General features: G+C 40.9%; 1 protein-coding gene and 1 long non-coding RNA gene across 2 annotated transcripts in view; both read left to right on the forward strand.

The window, feature by feature from the left end:
• Positions 1-254: 254 nt before the first annotated feature.
• LOC118565144 (CD209 antigen-like protein E) overlaps positions 255-19,770 on the forward strand; it is a 57,647-nt gene continuing 38,131 nt past the window's right edge. The window contains exons 1-4 of the mRNA XM_036144830.1: positions 255-550; positions 6,969-7,031; positions 8,514-8,642; positions 9,357-9,428. Of these exons, the coding sequence (XP_036000723.1) occupies positions 493-550; positions 6,969-7,031; positions 8,514-8,642; positions 9,357-9,428 (322 nt within the window). The 5' untranslated portion in view covers positions 255-492. The remainder of the gene's footprint in view (positions 551-6,968; positions 7,032-8,513; positions 8,643-9,356; positions 9,429-19,770) is intronic.
• Positions 13,668-18,482, forward strand: LOC118565407. Its single transcript, XR_004932383.1, has 4 exons — positions 13,668-13,936; positions 14,401-14,481; positions 18,177-18,309; positions 18,394-18,482. It is a non-coding gene; the product is annotated as an uncharacterized LOC118565407 (long non-coding RNA).

Raw genomic sequence — 19,770 nt, forward strand, 5'->3', positions numbered from 1 at the left:
GGCAGGTTAGGAAATGCTGGAAGGTCTACTAACACAAGGCTTTCGAGAATCTGGCACCAGCTTGCTGAAGATGGAAAGCTTAAATAGTGCCAATCACAGGTGCCAGCGATCAGGGAACAGGGCCACTGTATGGAAGGCTGAGACGGCCAACAGGAACGACTAAAACACAGCCAAAAACTGTGATCATAACATGAACACAATGTTTACTGCTCTGGAAAAACCAGCAGATCTGTGTCCTCCTGTCCAAAGCTGAGCAGAACGTCCTCACGTTTTGCACCAAGCCGATCTTTGTAGGAGAACAGCTTTGGAAGGTCAAGCAGTGGCTCATTGGCTTTTTTAAAATTAAAATAGGTTGGTTCATGTCAGTGCATTGCAAACAGTTTAAATTTGGACTTCCTGTCTAATCTGTGAATAATCTCTGTCTTCAGGAAGCAATTAAAAGCAGACGGTAACATCTGAGCTGTACTTCTGTTTCAGACTCACTGAGCCAGGATGGCCGAAGCTGATGTTACATACGCTGATGTGAAGTTCATAAGACAGAGGACTAAAGGTAAGTCTGTCTGTCTGTCTGTCTGTCTGTCTGTCTGTCTGTCTGTCTGTCTGTCTGTCTGTCTGTCTGTCTGTCTGTCTGTCTGTCTGTCTGTCTTACTGTGTGTGATTTATGTTTATAACCGGTCAGTGTGAATGACTCTGGTTTGGTTAGATGTGATGTATTTTATTCGCAGCTAATGTTTACTCCAGTTACAGGCGATGATGATGATGATGGAGCGAGTCAGTGCTGACCGCAGCTCTGCGTCCTGAGCAGAGTGCACGCCCATCCTCCCCGCGGCGCGCCGCCGCCATCTAGTGGCCCGGTGGGGAACTGTCGCCCCACAAAACGCCCCCCAAGGAACTTTAAAAACACCATGATTTGTTTTACTTAGATTTTATTAGTCCCTTTCTTTTTGACATGACTTTTCCGTATTGTCTGTGTTGTTTGAAAGGGTAGAAATTATAATACATTTAACAGAAAAATTAATAAGCGCAAAGGAACTAATGGAGAAGACAAACACCAACATGAAGAAAATGAGAGGTGTTTATGGTTTGTTTTGAAGAAAAAATTGTGGATTTTTTTATTTTTTTTAAAAAAGTTGCAGTTTTGGTAAAAGTTGGTTGAAAAACATATGAGTTTGAATTCAGTCCCTGTGTGGTTGCTAAGCAACATCATAGAAGGGCCAGGGATGCACTTAAAATATATGTTTTAAATTTGTTGAGAATTATCGATATCGATTAATATGATTTCTATTTTATCAATAAAATAAATTTTTTGTGGATCGTCCAGCCTGAGACTACACCTGGCCAAAAACTGAGATCATATCAAGTTACATGAATTACAAAAAATAACCAAATTACAGCAATAATTTATTTTAGATACTTGGTTTAGATACAACGTCCAGCAGGAGTAACAACCTGCCCAGCTATAAATACGTCTGCTCCACCCATCAATCAGTGGAGCGCTACACGCAGCACACGGCACTCACAAAGTCAGACCGTGGAACACCGTCTCACCAATGTAAAGAGATTAAAACTGGGGTAATTTTCTGTCTTTTTATTGCAGAAGCATTCTGCGCTAACTGCAGACGGCCAAGATCTTTCTTTTTTTAAACACATAAAAAGGCTTTCAAGACATGATGAAATAAAAGCATGAATATAAATCTCTAATTCAGCCATAGACACCAAAGTTAGAAGCTTAGAAATATTTCTTAGCTGAAAGAGTTTTTATTAATCCATGGAAATGACACTCCAGTGACACTCCAGAATAAAAAATGATGCTTAGGTTTCTAAAGAGGAGGCCAATACACCCAGAAAAGACTTTTTTTCAGTTATTTGGCTCTCAGGGGCAAAGATTACTGTTTCCGTATAATCTGAGTTTACCTGCAAATAGTTGTCACAGAGCCACTGTTTAATACCATTAACACAGTTTATTAAGGAAGACAACTTGAAATATTCATTTGGTTTTAAAAGAACAATAGAGCTGAATATCAACAGCATAAGAAGGTAAATGTATATGTTTGTGACATTATCTTCATTAAATCAGCATCTGTTGACCCTGGACTGTTTTACAGCCTGAACTAAGCTTCACTCACACACTGATCAGCTTTCTCACAGATACTTTTCTGATGATGGTCACAGCCTCTGTCATGCCATCTGCCCTCTTCTTCTGAGTCCGTCAGTCCAATCCAGAACCTGTCCTCATTGTCCACCATAATGTCTCTCAGTCTGATCTGAAATCTGGATTCTTGTGTCTTTATTTCCTGATTCTGTTCACCTGCAGCTTTTTGGTAATTAACCCGTTCAGAACATCATCTCAGAGGGTTTGAGTTGGACCTTTTCAGCTCATGTCCATCACTTCATTTGTGTTTTGTTGTAAATGTTTTATTCAGTGTTTATTTCTGCCCTGATTTACTTTGACACCTGCCTGCTTCTGGACATTTTGTCTGTATCTTTGTCCGCATGTTGAGCTTTTCACTGTAAGAAACACTTTATCTGCTGAGATACAGCTGCTACAATTATTTACTGAATACAGAAATGGTTCAATATATAGTGAGCTTAATATAAAAATAAATACACAAACATTATTTGGGAGGAAATTTTAATGATTATTTCAACATGTTTGGAAGTTAATTTTTAATTTTTGTGACATTTGTCTTCATAAGACCAGCTTTTCTGCAGCTTCTCGATCCTCAGTTTTCCAGACCAACAGAACTTCACCCACAAACATATGAGCTCTGTCCAGTTTCTGCTGCTTTCTCACAGATACTTTTCTGATGATAATTACAGGATATATCAAACCAGGACTTCAGAAAGTCATCTCCTCCTTTCTTCCCCATCCTCACACAGTCGGCTTCTGCAGCACTATAAAAACTCTGGTTGTCAGGCTGATTATCAGACCAAAAAGTCAAGCTTGGGGAAGAGCAGAAGGAAAACAACAGATAAATGCCTGAAAGTTAAATTCTATAAACAGACATTGTTTCATCAGCCAAACCTTGAGTTCAGAGGTGACCCGTCCACCCACAACCATCTGCCTTCTTCCTCTGAGTCCGTCAGTCCGATCCAGAACATGTCCTGTTCATCCTCCATATTGTTGCTCAGTCTTTCAAACAGGAACATCTGAACAGGAGAAGTTGATGAAAATGATTCTGAGAGACGTTTCTGTGCTGACATGAAGAAACATGATGATGTGATGAAATCTGTGAGAACATGAACCTGCAGCAGAGTTTCATACCTGCTCCTCTCTGCTGTCTATCTTCACCAGGTCTCCTCCCAGATCTCTGCAGGAACGTCTGCTCTCAGTCCAGGAGGACTTCCTGGTGCTGAAATCATAACAGTTTCCTCCATGTAGCTCCCAGCCTGCTTCATGCTTCAGACACGTCTCATCTTTAAACAGATCAGAACAAAGACTGAAGCAGTTGGAAGAAGTCTGATGATTTGGACACAGCAGGAGGCGTCTTCTGTCCTGCAGTCAAAATCTAAAGTCCTGTTTCGGTCAGTCCATCCATCAACGTCTCTTTTTTTATATATATATATTTATTCAAAACATATGTCCATACAAAATCTACAACCAATGTACAATATTATTCTTTTTTTTCTTTTTGGACCCTCCCCTCCCAAAAAAAAAAAACAGCATCAACGCCCCTTTGACAAGATTAAGGGACAGCAATGGGACAAAGATCCTTTGTGTTTCTATCTCAGTCAATAACTTTGTTTTATTTCAAAACATAAATCATATAAATCTCTGGGTTATCTGAAATTAAGCACAATGAAGAATAATTACACGAAAAAACTTCCCTTATTTATTGCCCCTCCTTTCTTTGTTTTTTTGGAAACAAGTAAATTAAATTCAAATGTAACAAAGTAAGTCGACAGCCCTGAATGAGTCTGAACCTTGTGGACACTTTCAAACACTGAGAGTCTCACCCAGGAGATGTTTCCTCAGACCTTCATTCTCCTCTTTCAGGGTTCGGACAGCTTCCCGGGTCACTAACAGGACCAGAGCTGATAAAAGATTTAACAAATATAACTTCACCAGCATCATTTCTAAACGACAGTCAACAAACAGGAAGTGCGGATACAGATGAACTCACAGAGTCTGTAGAGGACGATGAGAGCAGCAGCCAGCAGAGAGCCCAGAACCAGCAGGACTTTCTGTGGCTGGTTGGAGGTTCTGGTTGGGTTCTCATGGTGAGAGGCAGCAGCTCCACCTGAGGAGCATTTAGAGGAGAACCCCATCAGAACATCTGGTCAGATTCATAACATCTGAACATGACATTGACTCTGAATCAATGACACTAACAGCTTCCTCTCTATGAGTCACTGATGTATTTTTATTGAGTTTCTCCTTTTATGAACAGAGTTGCTTCATGTTGGTGATCATGTTGTGTTTTCATGGAGACATCAGTCCTGCCGGTCCAGTTTGTGTTCAGTCTTTGTCTGATGATGGCCTCTCAGCTCTGACTGCAGCTTCTTCTGCACCTTCCTGCTGATTTATCACCACATTCATCTTCTTACCTTCTTCACAGCTCTGTCGTCTCATCATGAGGACAACGTCACACCGAGGACAACTCTACGACAAACAAAGAGACTTTTAGGAGGTTCTGATCCATCTGAGCAAAAGTTAAATTAAACACTGAAAGCATTTAACCCTCATGTAGAGCGTCTGCTGGAAGGTGGATATTATAATAAAAGTCTTTACTCTGTTTTAGTTAAAGTCCTCAGAATGATGATTAACATCTTATTGTTTCTGCTTGTTGTTGAAGTGACGTCTTGTTAAAAGTGTAATTCACCGCCTGCTTCCTCATTGTTGTTTTATTTAAAGCTCTTACGTCTTTGTCACTTAGTTTTTCACTTCTTTTATATACAATTCAAAATAAATAAGGCCTCACGTCAGTTAAAAAAAACCTGTCATTCAGTTAAATTCCATTTTATTTATATAGCATCAGTTCACAACACGTCATCTGACTGCTTTAAGGAGACAGTGTGTACGATCACAAAGAGCACAGAAGCACTGATCCAGGAGCAGTTTCTATGGTAAAGAAAAACTAAAGAGTTAACGACATTACTAATGTAATAAACTATTAACGAAGAGTTCATTATGAGCACATGTGAGGCTACAAATCACAGGTCTAAACTGTAACTTCCTTTCTACAAAATTCAAAGACATCATCCATCCATCCATTCATTCATCCATCCATCCATCTACTGCTTATGCATGAAGGAAAGGAAAAACCTGTTCAGGGTGCAACTATCAGACAACCTATATTTTAATATGTTGTCTATGAGCGCCCTCTTTCTAATGCTGCCCTGGGTAACTGCCTTCAAAACCCATATCAGAAGCTCCCACTGCCTTCCTGTTTGGATCAGGTTAGACTGCTACTTCCCAGTAGAAGGGAAAGAAATGTGGATTCCCTGGACATTAGCAGGCTGGTGGGGGGGCTAACCTTTAGTCTGAGTTGACCTTATCTGGTCAGATGTTAGCAGGTGGTCTTCTTTAACACTTTTCTCATTCAGCTGAAGGAAGAGCTGTAAACGCTGACATCAGAGCGTGAACTGAACCAGACGTAGCTGCTCAACAAGTTAACAGGAATACTGTCTTCAGTTCTTCCAGCCAACATGCAACTTTTTATGAACTTTTATAGAATCCTGTAACCAAACTGATGGTGCTCAGTTCTGCTGGATACCAGTTCACAGTAGAACCAAAGTCTCTTCTAAAAACCAGTAGAACTGCAGATGAACTGTAATGAACTAACACCAAGAGTTTGTTTAAATTACTTTATTAAAAGTAACAGTGTAGCCTAAAAAGCAGGGGCGGATTTAGGAAATTTGGGGCCCAAAGCAAAGAAAGGCATGGGGCCCTCTGAATTGTGATGACAACACATAAAACAGACCCATTATATACGGATATAAAAATTTTAATAGAATAGATATACATTATTCTTTCTACCTTTTGTCCCTCTCTTATCCCTTTTTTTGTTGTTTTCCTCTATGTTTTCTTTTGTCCCTTTTTCTAGTAGACAAGCCATAATCTGCTTATCGGTTCTCCATTTTTCATTTGAATGAAATAATAGCTGGAAGAAAATCTGATCCAACAGATCCAGTCCGAGTCTATTTCCAGGGTCCAAATCCAATTTCCAATAAGCAGAGGTACAGAGAGGGCAGAGCAGAGAGGCAGGCATTGGTCGTTGTCCAGAAACTGAGAACCGATGAAAGACCAACAAGGCCAAGAGCAACAGGCAGAAATCCAGAAAACATTCAACGGTCAAAAACAAGCAGGCAGGTTAGGAAATGCTGGAAGGTCTACTAACACAAGGCTTTCGAGAATCTGGCACCAGCTTGCTGAAGATGGCAAGCTTAAATAGTGCCAATCACAGGTGCCAGCGATCAGGGAACAGGGCCACTGTATGGAAGGCTGAGACGGCCGACAGGAACGACTAAAACACAGCCAAAAACTGTGATCATAACATGAACACAATGTTTACTGCTCTGGACAAACCAGCAGATCTGTGTCCTCCTGTCCAAAGCTGAGCAGAACGTCCTCACGTTTTGCACCAAGCCGATCTTTGTAGAAAAAACAGCTTTGGAAGGTCAGGCAGTGGCTCATTGGCTTTTTTTTATTTTATTAAAATAGGTTGGTTCATGTCAGTGCATTGCAAACAGTTTAAATTTGGACTTCCTGTCTAATCTGTGAACAATCTCTGTCTTCAGGAAGCAATTAAAAGCAGACGGTAACATCTGAGCTGTACTTCTGTTTCAGACTCACTGAGCCAGGATGGCCGAAGCTGATGTTACTTACGCTGATGTGAAGTTCATAAGACAGAGGACTAAAGGTAAGTCTGTCTGTCTGTCTGTCTGTCTGTCTGTCTGTCTGTCTTTCTGTCTTTCTGTCTGTCTGTCTGTCTTTTTGTGACTGATTTGTGTTTTCTCTTGTTCAGATGATGTTTCTTTAGTCACTGAAGTCAACTCTGCACCCAGAAGATCACCAACAAAAGAACCAGGTGGGTAATAAATAAATAAATAAATAAATAAATAAATAAATAAATAAGTGAAATAAAAAATGACGAATGATAATTCATTAGCTGCGACATTCTGGCAAACGGTCCAGGGTTTACCCCGCCTCCTTCCCACTGACAGCTGGAGATAGGCACCAGCAACCCCTCGTCACTCCAACAGGGATAGACGTGTTAGAAGATTAATGGATGGATGGATAATTCATTAGATCCACGTTTTTTGCAGTCCTCTTTCAACAGGCAGATTTCCTACTGCTATTATTAAAATGTTCATGTTTTGTTGTTATGCCATTTCCGAGGGAGTGTTTGGTTATAGTGGCACAGGCTGCCACACTGGGTCCCTAAGCAAGGCCCTTAGTCGCAGAATGCTCCCCTGGGGTCCGCACAGTGGGAGCCCACTGCTCCCTCAGGGATCGGTTAAATGCAGAAGACACATTGCATTTGAATGTACTAAAGTTTAAAATCAGACTTTGTGAAGTTTGTGAGTACAAACAAGGAAAGGAAATTAACACCAAGCAGAACAGCAAACTAAAATATATAAAGAAAAGTTAGTATTCAGGTAAAAACTGTAACAGGGGCAGTATGTTTTTGTTGTTTAAGAGATATTTTGTGGTTTTCTAAAATTTCAAAGAACAGAAAAAAATAAGAAGCTGAAAAGGAAGTATACCAGTGGTTAACACCTCAGTCAGACAGGATCTGTATTATTAACATCCGAGATGTTTTCCAAGAACTAACACACGACGAGACTTCTTAGCAGATGTAATGTATATTTAGAGATTTTCATCATCAGAAGCAACCGCAGTGTCAACGGTCCAGTTGTCTGTTCTGCTCTTTGTGATAATCCAGATGTTACTTTTTGTGCCATTTGCTTTTCTAGCTTGTTAGAAAAGCTAGTTATTGCATGAAGTGATATTAATAATAATTGAACTTCATTGATCTCACAGTGGAGAAATTTACTTCTGCCTTTCTTGGGGAGCAGTGGGCTGCCGCCTAGGGAGCAATCTAGGGTTAAGGGTCTTGCTCAGGACCCAAAGTGCAAGTTCCATACAACGTTGTCCTCTCATAGCCTCAGAAAATGGCATTACCTGAGGCTATGAGAATATCATTAGTGACTTTCAACTATGCTGTATCAGTGCTATGATGAGCTCTGAAAACTGATTTCAAATAGGTGATTACTGTGTAAATGCTCATTCAGTTGATTAGAATTGTTTTTCAAGTTTAGATAAAGAGAGAAGACTATATCACTATTTACAACTTTTACATACATGTTACCTAAGTTTGTAAAACGGTCTAGTCTTTCCCTCTGAGGGTTGGATGTGAGTGGATTTGGTAAAGCCAACTATCAGCAGGTCACTGGGCTTTGGTCAGATCATCCCTGTTAGGGAATGAGAAGCAAATCACTGAAATATCTGACCAGTGAGCAGTTATTTGACTTAGTATTGAAAGAAGTTTCTTTATTTCCCATGTCAGTCTGTGCAAAGTGTGCAGCAGATGTTGAACAAGCTGGAAAGAGCACGAGGCCAAAGGTCACCAGAGAGCGAGTGGTCCTGCTGGTTCTCATCGCTATCTTGGTAGCTACCATCATCGCCCTGGCAGTCAGTGAGTTTGTGTATTTTATATATAATATTCTATTATATACTATTTTTTAAGTTAGAGATACAAATTTGAAAATAGAGATATGTGTTAATCTAGCAGTTTTACTTAAAAAAATCCCCCACGTAGTAAATACTGGTTTAATCGAACTGAAGACCAGTTAAAGTCCCCAACCTGTGGAAGAGGAGGATGAAGCTCAGGAAATATCTCTCAGCTGAGTCGGTCAGGAGTTGCAAGTTTCTTTAAAATTCTGTTTAGAGCTGGTAGATCAATGCATTTATGAGTCTATTTCACTTAAACCTGAATTGTTTCCAACCCTCTCCAGTTAATTCTGACAAATTACTGAAGTTACTCTGGGTTCAAAATATTATATAATATGTTATATTATTGTTTTTTCAGCACCAAGCAGATGTTTCTTGTTTTCTTACTTGTTTACTGTGCTTGTAAATCGAGACTTGTTACTGGTGAGATAGAGAAATTTCTCACAACTACATGAAAAAAAGCAAATATCACTTTCTGAGATTAAAAGTAAATTCAGAATTTAATCTTTTTCCCACTTCTGTCCTCAAATGATATTAAAGAGACGTTAGATTGTAACTGCAGGACAGAAGTCGCCTGTGAAATTCTTTGTGTCCTTAATGTTTGATTCTAATTCAAGCAGCTGTTCTGAAGAAAAAAAATAACTCTTAAGTTTACATTTTTTCCTGCTCTTTTATATAGAAATAAATTCTAGGACAAAAATGTACCCTGAAAGTTCTACACCATCATGTCCACCACCTCCTGAAGTAAAAAGTGAGTTCAGGATTTGATCTTTGTTGCATTTCTGTTCTCAAATTATGTTAAAGAGACGTTGATGGACTGACAGAAACAGGAATTTAGATTGTAGCTGCAGGACAGAAGACGCCTCCTGCTGCCTCCAAAATCATCAGATTTATTCCACCTGATTCAGTCTTTGTTCTGATCTGTTTAAACATGCGACGTGTCTGAAATGTGGAGAAGACTGGGAGCTTCATGGAGGAAAGTGTTATCATTTCAACACTGATAAGTCCTCCTGGACTGAGAGCAGACGTTCCTGCAAAGATCTGGGAGGAGACCTGGTGAAGATAGACAGCAGAGAGGAGCAGGTATGAAACTCTGCTGCAGGTTCATGTTCTCACAGATTTCATCACATCATCATGTTTCTTCATGTCAGCACAGAAACGTCTCTCAGAATCATTTTCATCAACTTCTCCTGTTCAGATGTTCCTGTTTGGAAGACTGAGCAACTTTACGGAGGATGATGTAGAGGACAAGTTCTTGATCGGACTGATGGGCTCAGAGGAAGAAGACAGATGGTTGTGGGTGGACGGGTCACCACTGAACTCAAGGTTTGGCTGATGAAACAATGTCTGTTTATAGAATTTAACTTTCAGGCATTTATCTGCTGTTTTCTTTCTGCTCTTCCCCAAGCTTGACTTTTTGGTTTGATGGTCAGCCTGACAAGAGTTTTGATGGTGCTGGTGAAGCCGACTGTGTGAGGATGGGGAAGATAGGAGGAGCTGACTTTCTGAAGTCCTGGTTTGATACATCCTGTAATTATGATCAGAAAAGTATCTGTGAGAAAGCAGCAGAAACTGGACAGAGCTCATGTGTTTGTGGGTGAAGTTCTGTTGGTCTGGAAAACTGAGCCCAGGATCAAGAAGCTGCAGAAATGCTGGTTTTATGAAGACAAATGTTACAAAAAATGAACTTCGAAACATGTTGAAATAATTATTAAATTTTCCTCCTAAATAATGTTTGTGTATTTATTTTTATATTAGGCTCATTATATATTGAACTATTTCTGTATTCAGCAAATAATTGTAGCAGCTGTAGTTCAGCAGATAAAGTGTTTCTCACAGTGAAAAGCTCAACCTGCGGACAAAAATACAGACAAAATGTCCAGAAGCAGGCAGGTGTCAAAGTAAATCAGGGCAGAAATAAACACCTCCAGGAGGAGGTCCGATGTTCTGATGGTCAGCCAGGATAACCTTCATGTCCTGAAGCTGGCCCAGGCCTTGGTGGAGGTCAGGAGGCTGAGCGGCTCAGTGAGTCCAGGATGGACCGTCTCATCTGTCTCTGGCAGCGCCTGTCAGAGCGAGACAATCAGAGACTGCTCTACCCTTCCAGGTATCAGGAGAGGCAGATCAAGGGGCGCTTCAAGGCAGCAAACGGCAAAAACATCGTCTTAGGGTTAGAAAAACGACGTAATTTGGGTGTAGAAGACTTAAACCGGTCAGTGTGGATGACTCTGGTTTGGTTAGATGTGATGTATTTTATTCGCAGCTAATGTTTACTCCAGTTACAGGCGATGATGATGATGATGATGATGGAGCGAGTCAGTGCTGACCGCAGCTCTGCGTCCTGAGCAGTGCACGCCCATCCTCCCCGCGGCGCGCCACCGCCATCTAGTGGCCCGGTGGGGAACTGCCGCCCCACAAAACGCCCCCCAAGGAACTTTAAAAACGCCATGATTTCTTTTACTTAGATTTTAATAGTCCCTTTCTTTTTAACAGGACTTTTCCTCATTGTCTGTGTTGTTTTAAAGGGTAGAAATTATAATACATTTAAATGAAAAATTAATAAGTGCAAAGAAACTAATAGACAACACATACACCAACATGAAGAAAATGAAGTGTTTAGGTTTTGTTTATGAAACAATTGTTGATTTCTTCAATTTTTTTCACAATAACCTAACCTTTTAGTCAGAGTTTTTTGTTGTTGTGATTTCACTTCCAATATACCACCACTGTACAATTAGAGGTTCACTTGTGTTCCAGTTTCTGTCTTTTTTGGGGGGGATAAGAATAACAAACTTAATATAATTAACATAGGTTTTCAGATCTCTGAATAAGCAAGGAAGCAAACAAACAAACAAATTATCAGTATTCGGCCAATGCCTGTGCAATATATACTTTACTGTACTGTATATCGCTGACCAGAAAAGAAATGTATTTAAAATATTTCCACTGAACTATGAATGGATTATTATGAATTATTCTGCATCTCTGACATAATCCTGATAAGACAGATATTGCAAACCAGATTAAAAAAAAAAAAAGATATTGTTTAGGTAGTAAAGGTCCTCCTGATTAGGTGTATGTTACAGAATTTGCTAAGACTTGAAGGTGTTAGTGACTTAAAAATGGGAAAGACAGGTGAACATTCCATTCAAACAATATTGCGTGGTGTAGATCCTAATAAGTCAGGTTACTGACATAAAAATAGCTTCTGGTGTAACGTCAGTCCTGTTTTTTTAGTTGCTTTTTTGGATGCACAATAGATTGCCCCAACAGATTCATATTGCTTATTTAACTTAATATATAAGAAGACATCATTACCCTGGCAGAGCTTTCTATGAATCCACCGATAAACTGATGGACCTTTCACTGTTTTCTCTTTGTCATAATTTCTCCAGATTTAACTTTGCAGATCTGGTGGAGTTGATTGTAAATTAAGCTTCATCACTATAATACTGTAGCAGCTGGAAAAAATTATGTGCAGCTATAATTTAATTTCTCTCATTTTATAAATATTTTAATCTAATGTTTTCAGTTTGAGGATCCAACATTCTGCAGGCTCCCTGATGGGGCCCTCGTCCTGAGAGGCTTGGGGTCTCAGAGGGGAGCCCAGAAGGAAAGGGTGGGGACGCCTCCACCCTCATCCTCAGCTGCTGCTCCCTGCAGTTCAGGATGTTCTCACGGAGAACCCTGCAGTTGCTGCTGGAGAACGATGTGGGCCACACCGTCAACCTGGTCTCCTCCCACCAGAAGGAGAGGACAGGGTCTCAGTCCCCCCTCATGGACAACAAGGAAGGACCTGCTCTGTTATTAGGAGCCATTTTGTTCTATTCAGTCTTAATCCTGCCTGCATACCTGCAGCTACGCCTCATTCTAGCCTGACTTCATGGAGGCAGTCAGGTTCCACCGGGCCTTTGAGGAGGCGCAGGCTAAATCATCTCAGCCTGGCCAGGAGGGACAGGTCCTTGTTGGCTTTGGGGACTTTAAATATGAGACCCTGGAGAGCCTCTATGATTCTGAGGACCCTCAGAAGATCAGGTATGACAGAACAGTGGAACCTGTGTATGTTTAGCATCTGCTGCCCCGTCAGTCAGCTGACCGTCTGTCTCACCTGCTCAGGGTGGAGGACTACCTGTGGCGGACGTCTTCTCTCCACATGGAGAAGGCTGTGAGCTACGTTCACCACAGAGACAGGCAGAGGACCACCAGCAGCACCACAGGAGCAGCAGCGGCCCCCAAGCTCACATCACAGTTTGTCCTTTTCTAAAATCTAATTTTCTAAGACATTCAATTTGTTCCTCAGAGTTACCTGCAGTTTTTAAGTTTTAATTGATTATAAAATCATGTTTCCTGCTTTCGGCTTTTTGCCTTTGTGTCGTCACGGCGCTCTCTGTCTGGGTGGAGATGCAGGCTGCGATGAAGAAGCTCAGCTCCTCACTAAACCTGCAGCTCCAGGTAAGATGCCTTTGTGCAGCGGCTCCATGACAAAGGCTGGGCTGTCCAGGACCATCCGGAGGTCCTGGACACGGACGGCTGGTACCTCAAGGCCACGGAGAACCTGGAGCTCTGTCAGTGTAAAAAGGTTGGCGAGTGGTGACAGGGCATCATTAGGCAGCTGCCCCCCCCAACTACAGCTGCCAGTTTCCTGCTGCTCTCACGTACAAGTAAGACGCCTCAAACTCTGTTTGGTGCGTTAAAGTTATTAATCCTGAACAATCAAAAGCAGCAGCAGCAGTTTAACTACATAGAACTGAGTAAGTTGGTGTTGAATCTGGTCCTGCAAGCTGTCCTGTGACCAGAAGCTGGTTGGACAGCTGAGGTCCCTTTCCTGGCAGGCAGAGCCTCCAGCGGCTAGTTTCAGTCTTTAAAAAACTATTTTCCCTCCTGACATCTGCTATTTTAAAAAGCTATAAAACACTTTTCTTCACGTGTGCTGCAGCCGCATCCTTGGCGTGAACTCCATCAAACTGGCCGGACACCAAGCCGCCTGGTGGAGGCCGCCTGGTGGAGGCCGTCTGCAGCCAGCTCTGTCGCCTGCATCCCGCAGTGACGCGTGTCGGGGGGGGGGGTCATGAGGAGCCGGTGGTCCCTCATCCACAGCGTCTACGTGTCGATACGGCAGACGGTGCTGGGAGCCCGAGGCTGATGGCTCAGACCTCCATCCAGCTGTCTGAGATCAACCAGCGGACCATCTCCCAGTGGTGAGAGCTGCAACAGACCTGGAGGCTTTTCACTCACTGGACATGTGCTCAGAGGTCAAAGGTCAGATATCAGGCTGTCTGTGTGTTGGAAATGATTTACCAGGTAATCTTCTCAAAAGCTGGTTTCAGATTTAATTTGTTTATCTGCATTTCCTAACCTTACAGCTGTGCTCAGTCACAACAAGGACACACCAGGTGCAGCTTCATGATGCTGATAAAAAAAACCTGCTTAGATAATAACATTAGTTTCTATTTAACATTCCATATAATCTTCAGTGGCAAATTATGTAGTTAAAATGTCGCAGCAGCTTCTCAGGGTCTCAAAAGCTTAAATTCACTCCACTGAGATTCTTTCATGAAGCAGCAGAGCAGGATCCACTATGATGGATTAAAGGGAGCATGAAGAACCTGACTTCATATTTTAAACGTTCTGCTGCTGTTGAACAAAGAAAGGAGGACATGCTCCATTAGCTGCACCTCCCTCCTGTCCTGCCTCCATCCTGGTGAAGCTCCGTCTCGTTACAGGAAGAGTTCACTTCAGGTAGTCTGCTGTCCTCAGACCAACAGAGTTTTCTTCTTTAACAGTTTGGACATTAAGCTCAACAAGTAAGTTTGCTTTGTTTTATATTAACCTTTCGGTTCAATAACCGTCCTGTTTATTTCTGCTCACTTCTTATTCAAACACAAACTTCTGTTTTAGAAGAATATTAGTTATTCACTAAATAAAGAACATAATTACACGATGCTGTTTGTTGTGATTTCATGTACCGTGGTTGTTTTTGTTTTAGTCTGTTTTTCATCAAAATAAGAAAATATTTTTGAAATTGTGGTCAGTCTCCACAGGGAAATAAGATTTTAAAATTTTCTTCATGAAATGCGTTTTACTGTTAATATTAGAGTGAAAGTAAACAGGTTAAAGGTGCCTGAGTAGAAAAATTGTTCATATGCTCTCTGTTTCTTAAGGACTTTGTCCTGCAATTGCCAGGTTGCGGGTTAGAGCCCCCGCTCCGACCGTCTCAGTCGGTGTGTCCTTGGGCAAGGCACTTCACCCGAATACTCTGCTGGCGGTGGTCAGAGGGCCTGTGGCTCCGTTGTATTGCAGCCTGGCCTCTGTAAGTCTACCCCAGGGCAGCTGTGGCTACTAGCATAGCTCACCACCGTCAGGGTGTGAAAGTACAAGCCATTTACTATTTTCTACCTAGAGGCCTGTTGAAAGTACAGCACCGGATGGAGTTTCTCCTGATAACAGATTTTATTAGAGAGAAAGTAAACAGGTTAAATAAAAAATCCTATTGTCAGCTTTCCATGATTTATGAAACACCTATCGTTTAAAATCAATAGAAGAAAACCCGTCTTAGTGAGTTTTAAACTGACTAAAGTTAGTTATCAGTCACAAGGAAGAGTTCACAGTCTGTTTGCAGAGGAAGGAAAAGGAAACATTGGTAATAATGTCTTCACAAACACACAGAGCTCCAATAATACAGAAACTGAAAGTAGCTGGGATGTAAACCAGCCAGACAGGTGTGTAAAAAACTTTTAATGCAGTTTCTTCTTAAAAGTTTTTTTTTCCATCTTATATTCATAAGACTTAAATTTTGTCAGAAGTCTTCTTTAATCTATTCTGTTATTGTTTAACTGTATTGTTGTTTTAGCCACAATATAGTTGAACCTGAACCAAAACCAGCTTTTCCAGTTCGACTGTATTAAATGACAACAAACATTCAATCATTTGTTTATAGTGGATTAGAGTCCATGTCTTTGAGTTACCTTCAGAGGCCACACCTTTCAAATGTTTGTGTCAATTTTACATTATTTAACTATAATCTTCAACAGAGAAAATAGTGTTTATAAAGTGGTGTCACTTTATTGTTATCATTAAAGCACCTAGAATTCATTAGGCTCAGGTGCTTGTTGAACCACACAAGAAAACCACACAAGAAAAAACTAATCTCAGTTATATTAAAGAAAAACTCTCATGTCAGTAATAAAATAGGAACTGACATCTAAATGTTTAGATACACGTTTAATTGAAGATCATAAAATAAATTCAGCTCTAATGTCTAGACTCTGACCTCGTCACTCCGTGTAGGTCAGCATGTCACGCAGTGATGAGTGTCTCCAGCCTCTAACCTCGACTTTCAGCATGCCAGGGAATGGGGGGTCAGTCTGGGACCTAAGAGTCCATGGGTGAATGCTGGGGTGGTGGAGGGACTGAAAGCAGTGAAACAGCAGAAAATAATTAGAAGACAGGGAGAGTCAGACCTTAACCGACCCTTACAGAGCCTGCAGTGAAGGTCATCTACACCATTTTCTAAACATTTCTGGAACATAGAGACATTTTGGTTACATTTGGATTTTAGAGGGAAAACCAGAAAAAATCTCCAAACTTCACTCTTTTTTTTCATTTCTAAAATACCTTAAAAAAAAGATGTAAGGCTGCCTTGAGATGACTGGTTTGGTTAGATGTGATGTAATTTATTGAGAATTTTTATTGAGTATTTTATTGATAAAATAGGCTGTCAGTGGTAGGACCAGCATGCATCTGGGTGGGCGTATGTTTTTTTGCCAGCGCAACAGAAGCAGGGAGGAAAATGTTTGTCCATTTCTGTTTGCTTGCTTGCAAAGAAGAAATACACCACAAACTAAAGGACTTTAGCTACATAATACATAAAACACCTTAAAAAGGAATTATGCCTTTTCACAGAAAGAAAAGATAAGATAACATCAAACTAGTCATACAATAAAACCAAGATAAATAAAGCACAAACTAAAATCAGTGTCTCATGTGGTGTCTCAAGCCAAGACCTACAGATGAGGTTTAAAAAGAGATTTAAACACAGAGTGATGTAACCTTTCGGATGTACAATGTTACATCCGTCAGAGAACCAAAGCTGCATCAATCCTTGCCAGCTTCAATGCAACTTCTCTATGTAGGTTGTTACGGCCCCTGGCCTCTGGAGGCTGTGCAGGCTTGTTTGCTATGCAGATTTAGCTGTGACAGAACACCTACCTGATTGGCTGCTGGGAGGCTGCAGAGGAGCTGCGACCTCATTGGACCAGCGGAGGAATGCCAGCCAATCAGACGCTGATGAGGCTCAGCACCACTATAAAAGATTCCTGAACTCTTATTTCAGTGGGGACATCTAGTAGAAAGCAGTTTTCTTAAGCTGTTCCGCCACCTTCAATGTTGTCAATTGTTTTGGGCTATTTGAATTAGTAGTGCTTGCTTGCTTGCTTGCTTAAGTACTTTGAACCAGCATTAGACCGACTTTGTACAAGCTAGAAGCTTGTGTTTGGGAAACTTGGCGTGTTTCTTTTCCCTTTTGGATTGGTTTGAGTTACTCTAAACTGACCTGTTTGAACACTTAGTAACTTAATTTGCACTTAGCACTCTTAAGATTGTCAGACGCTTCTTTTGTTTTGAGTTCGGTTATATTGTTTTGTGTTTGTAAAACCATCTTTTTGTAATAAATCACCTTTTTTATTCCACTCATTTCTCTGGACACATTTTTATGTTGCCGCCCCTGAACCCCTAGACCTTGGGGATGTAACATAGTTCTAGGAAAGTAAGGCGTGGAGTGTCATCTAGTGTTCGTACAGGCTGCAGTCAAAGTATGGCGGGGGGGAAGAGTGTGAAAATGGGAGACTTAAATTTGGCTAAAAACAAAGGACATTCTGGCTACAACAGGACAGTTGGCCACCCTAGTTTCCTATAAACAGTCTACCCGAAGTCCTGGTTGTGCAGCCTCTGCTAAAGGGCCGCTACGTGAAACTACCATTGGTGTTTAGACAGATACAGAAGAAATCCTTACTAGTGCTAAAGCTAATACTAAGCCAGCAACCCCTTACCATGTCAACAAAAACCATGTGAAGCACAAAGCATTCCCAAATGTAAAGTGCAACAATACTGCCTTTGTATTTACTTTTTTATACTACTTACTTTCCTACTATACCGACCTACTATATAACAATTTATCATTTTAAATTATCTAAAAAATTACAAAAAAGGTTTAGTAAATTTATCAGTTTCATAATATTCCTGCTCACAGCTGTCCATTTTTAAACCGTTTTTCTTTACTTTTTCCTTTATACAGCAGACATTCTTTACTTCACAAAGTAACATGTTGTGCTCTTGTTTTGTATAATTAATTACCAAAACAATCCTAAAAATGGAATAAAAAATCTTCATACAATCCATACATTTAGCTTTCCTGTCAAAGTCTGTATTGGTGCGTGGAAATGTTTTTACCATTGACATTTGTGTACTGAGCTGCAGCTTCATGTCTGTGATTCCTCCACAGGTGACGGTATAAAGCATAAGACCTGATGTGGATGTGAATTCAGCATGGACCAGTGTGATGACAGAGAGGAGGCAGTCCCTCACTCTGAAACCACTCTGTGTGGGGAACATGAGAGCCAGAGCAAAGTTCAGTGGTGAGATCAACAGCTGTGACTGTCCATGACTCTTCTTCATGTCAGCACTCAGCTCGCTCATCACCAAACCTTCTTTATTCACAGTAAACAACCTGAAAAAGAGCCTGAACCCAGCTGTGTCTCATTTAAAAGTGACAAGTCAATGTGGCTTCCTCACAATTTTAAACAAAGTGATTCATCTGATCAACAGTAAGTGTGTCACACTAAATATTCTTCCCAAATGTGTAATATCACTCCTCCACATCCACAGAGTAGCTGGACTACACTGCCCAGTTTCTAACATAAGGCCAAAATAAACGTAACTTTTATATTCAATTAACTTACTTGGTTTATGGTTGCTAGCTCATACTCTGGGCCACAGAAATATATACATAGACGCCTCATTGGGCACAGGTTTGCACATCGACGTCACCGCCATATTGTATGTGGCAGAAAGTAGTGAACGTTTGTGTTCCCTGTGTATATGTTTTAAGCATTCAGATAGAAAGATATAGATGGAGCTTACATATACTTGTAAAAAAACATATAGAGATTAATTGATAGAGACTGGCAGCCAGACTGGCTTTTGATCAATGTTTTGATCAATGTGCATATGTATATGACCCAAAACCCTCCTGTTACTGTTCCACCAGAGCTCCACTCTAGCAGAGCCTAAAATAAATTTGCCAACTTCTTTGCGGAGAAAATTCTAAGAATTCTAGGATTAATCTGCACATCCACACCAAATCCAGTACCAATGTTATGTTCAAATATAAATGCAGAGAACATTAGTACATTTCAACTACTCAACTGTAAAAGCTTAGAAGAAATTATAAATTAAGCTCCTCCTTCTCCTGCTATCTTGATATCCTACCTACAACCTTCCTTAAAAAAGTCCAGCCTGTCATTACATCTGACTATACTGGCTGCTGGTGAGATGCACATTTTGAGAACTGTGCGTTCTCTACTAAAACCACCAGACATTCTAACGGAGCCATCTGAGTGCCTTTTACAAAGCTGGATGATAATATTATACATTGCAACACAATTAATTTTGTCTGTCAAGCATTTTTGTCTGCAAGAGAACCAAAATCGCTTCTACATACAAGCCAGCAAGAGTCATCACCTTCTATACTCCAATCTTTTCAAAATGGGCTTCATAAAACAACACCCAGGGTGCAAAGATCTCCATCAAACAACATCAACGTGATTTATACCCATTCGTTGTAGTACCAAGATACAGTGGTGCACAGCATAGCATCTGGTCACTGCTAAACTGCCTGTTTGGCCCACCTCTGGGGGCTGTGGGCCCCATGGAGTCTCCGTGTCATGGGGTGGGGCTGGGTGTGTGGAGTCTCTGCGTTCCGGCCCCAACATCTTTCTTTTGATGACCTTAGGGCACACTCAGTCGGTGGTGTCTGGGGGCGGTGCACCTCTTTCACCTTCCTTATGATCTTTTTGTATTCTGGTTTATGCCTCCAA

Source organism: Fundulus heteroclitus, chromosome 13, assembly GCF_011125445.2.
Source record: "Fundulus heteroclitus isolate FHET01 chromosome 13, MU-UCD_Fhet_4.1, whole genome shotgun sequence".
Classification (NCBI taxonomy): Eukaryota; Metazoa; Chordata; class Actinopteri; order Cyprinodontiformes; family Fundulidae; genus Fundulus; species Fundulus heteroclitus.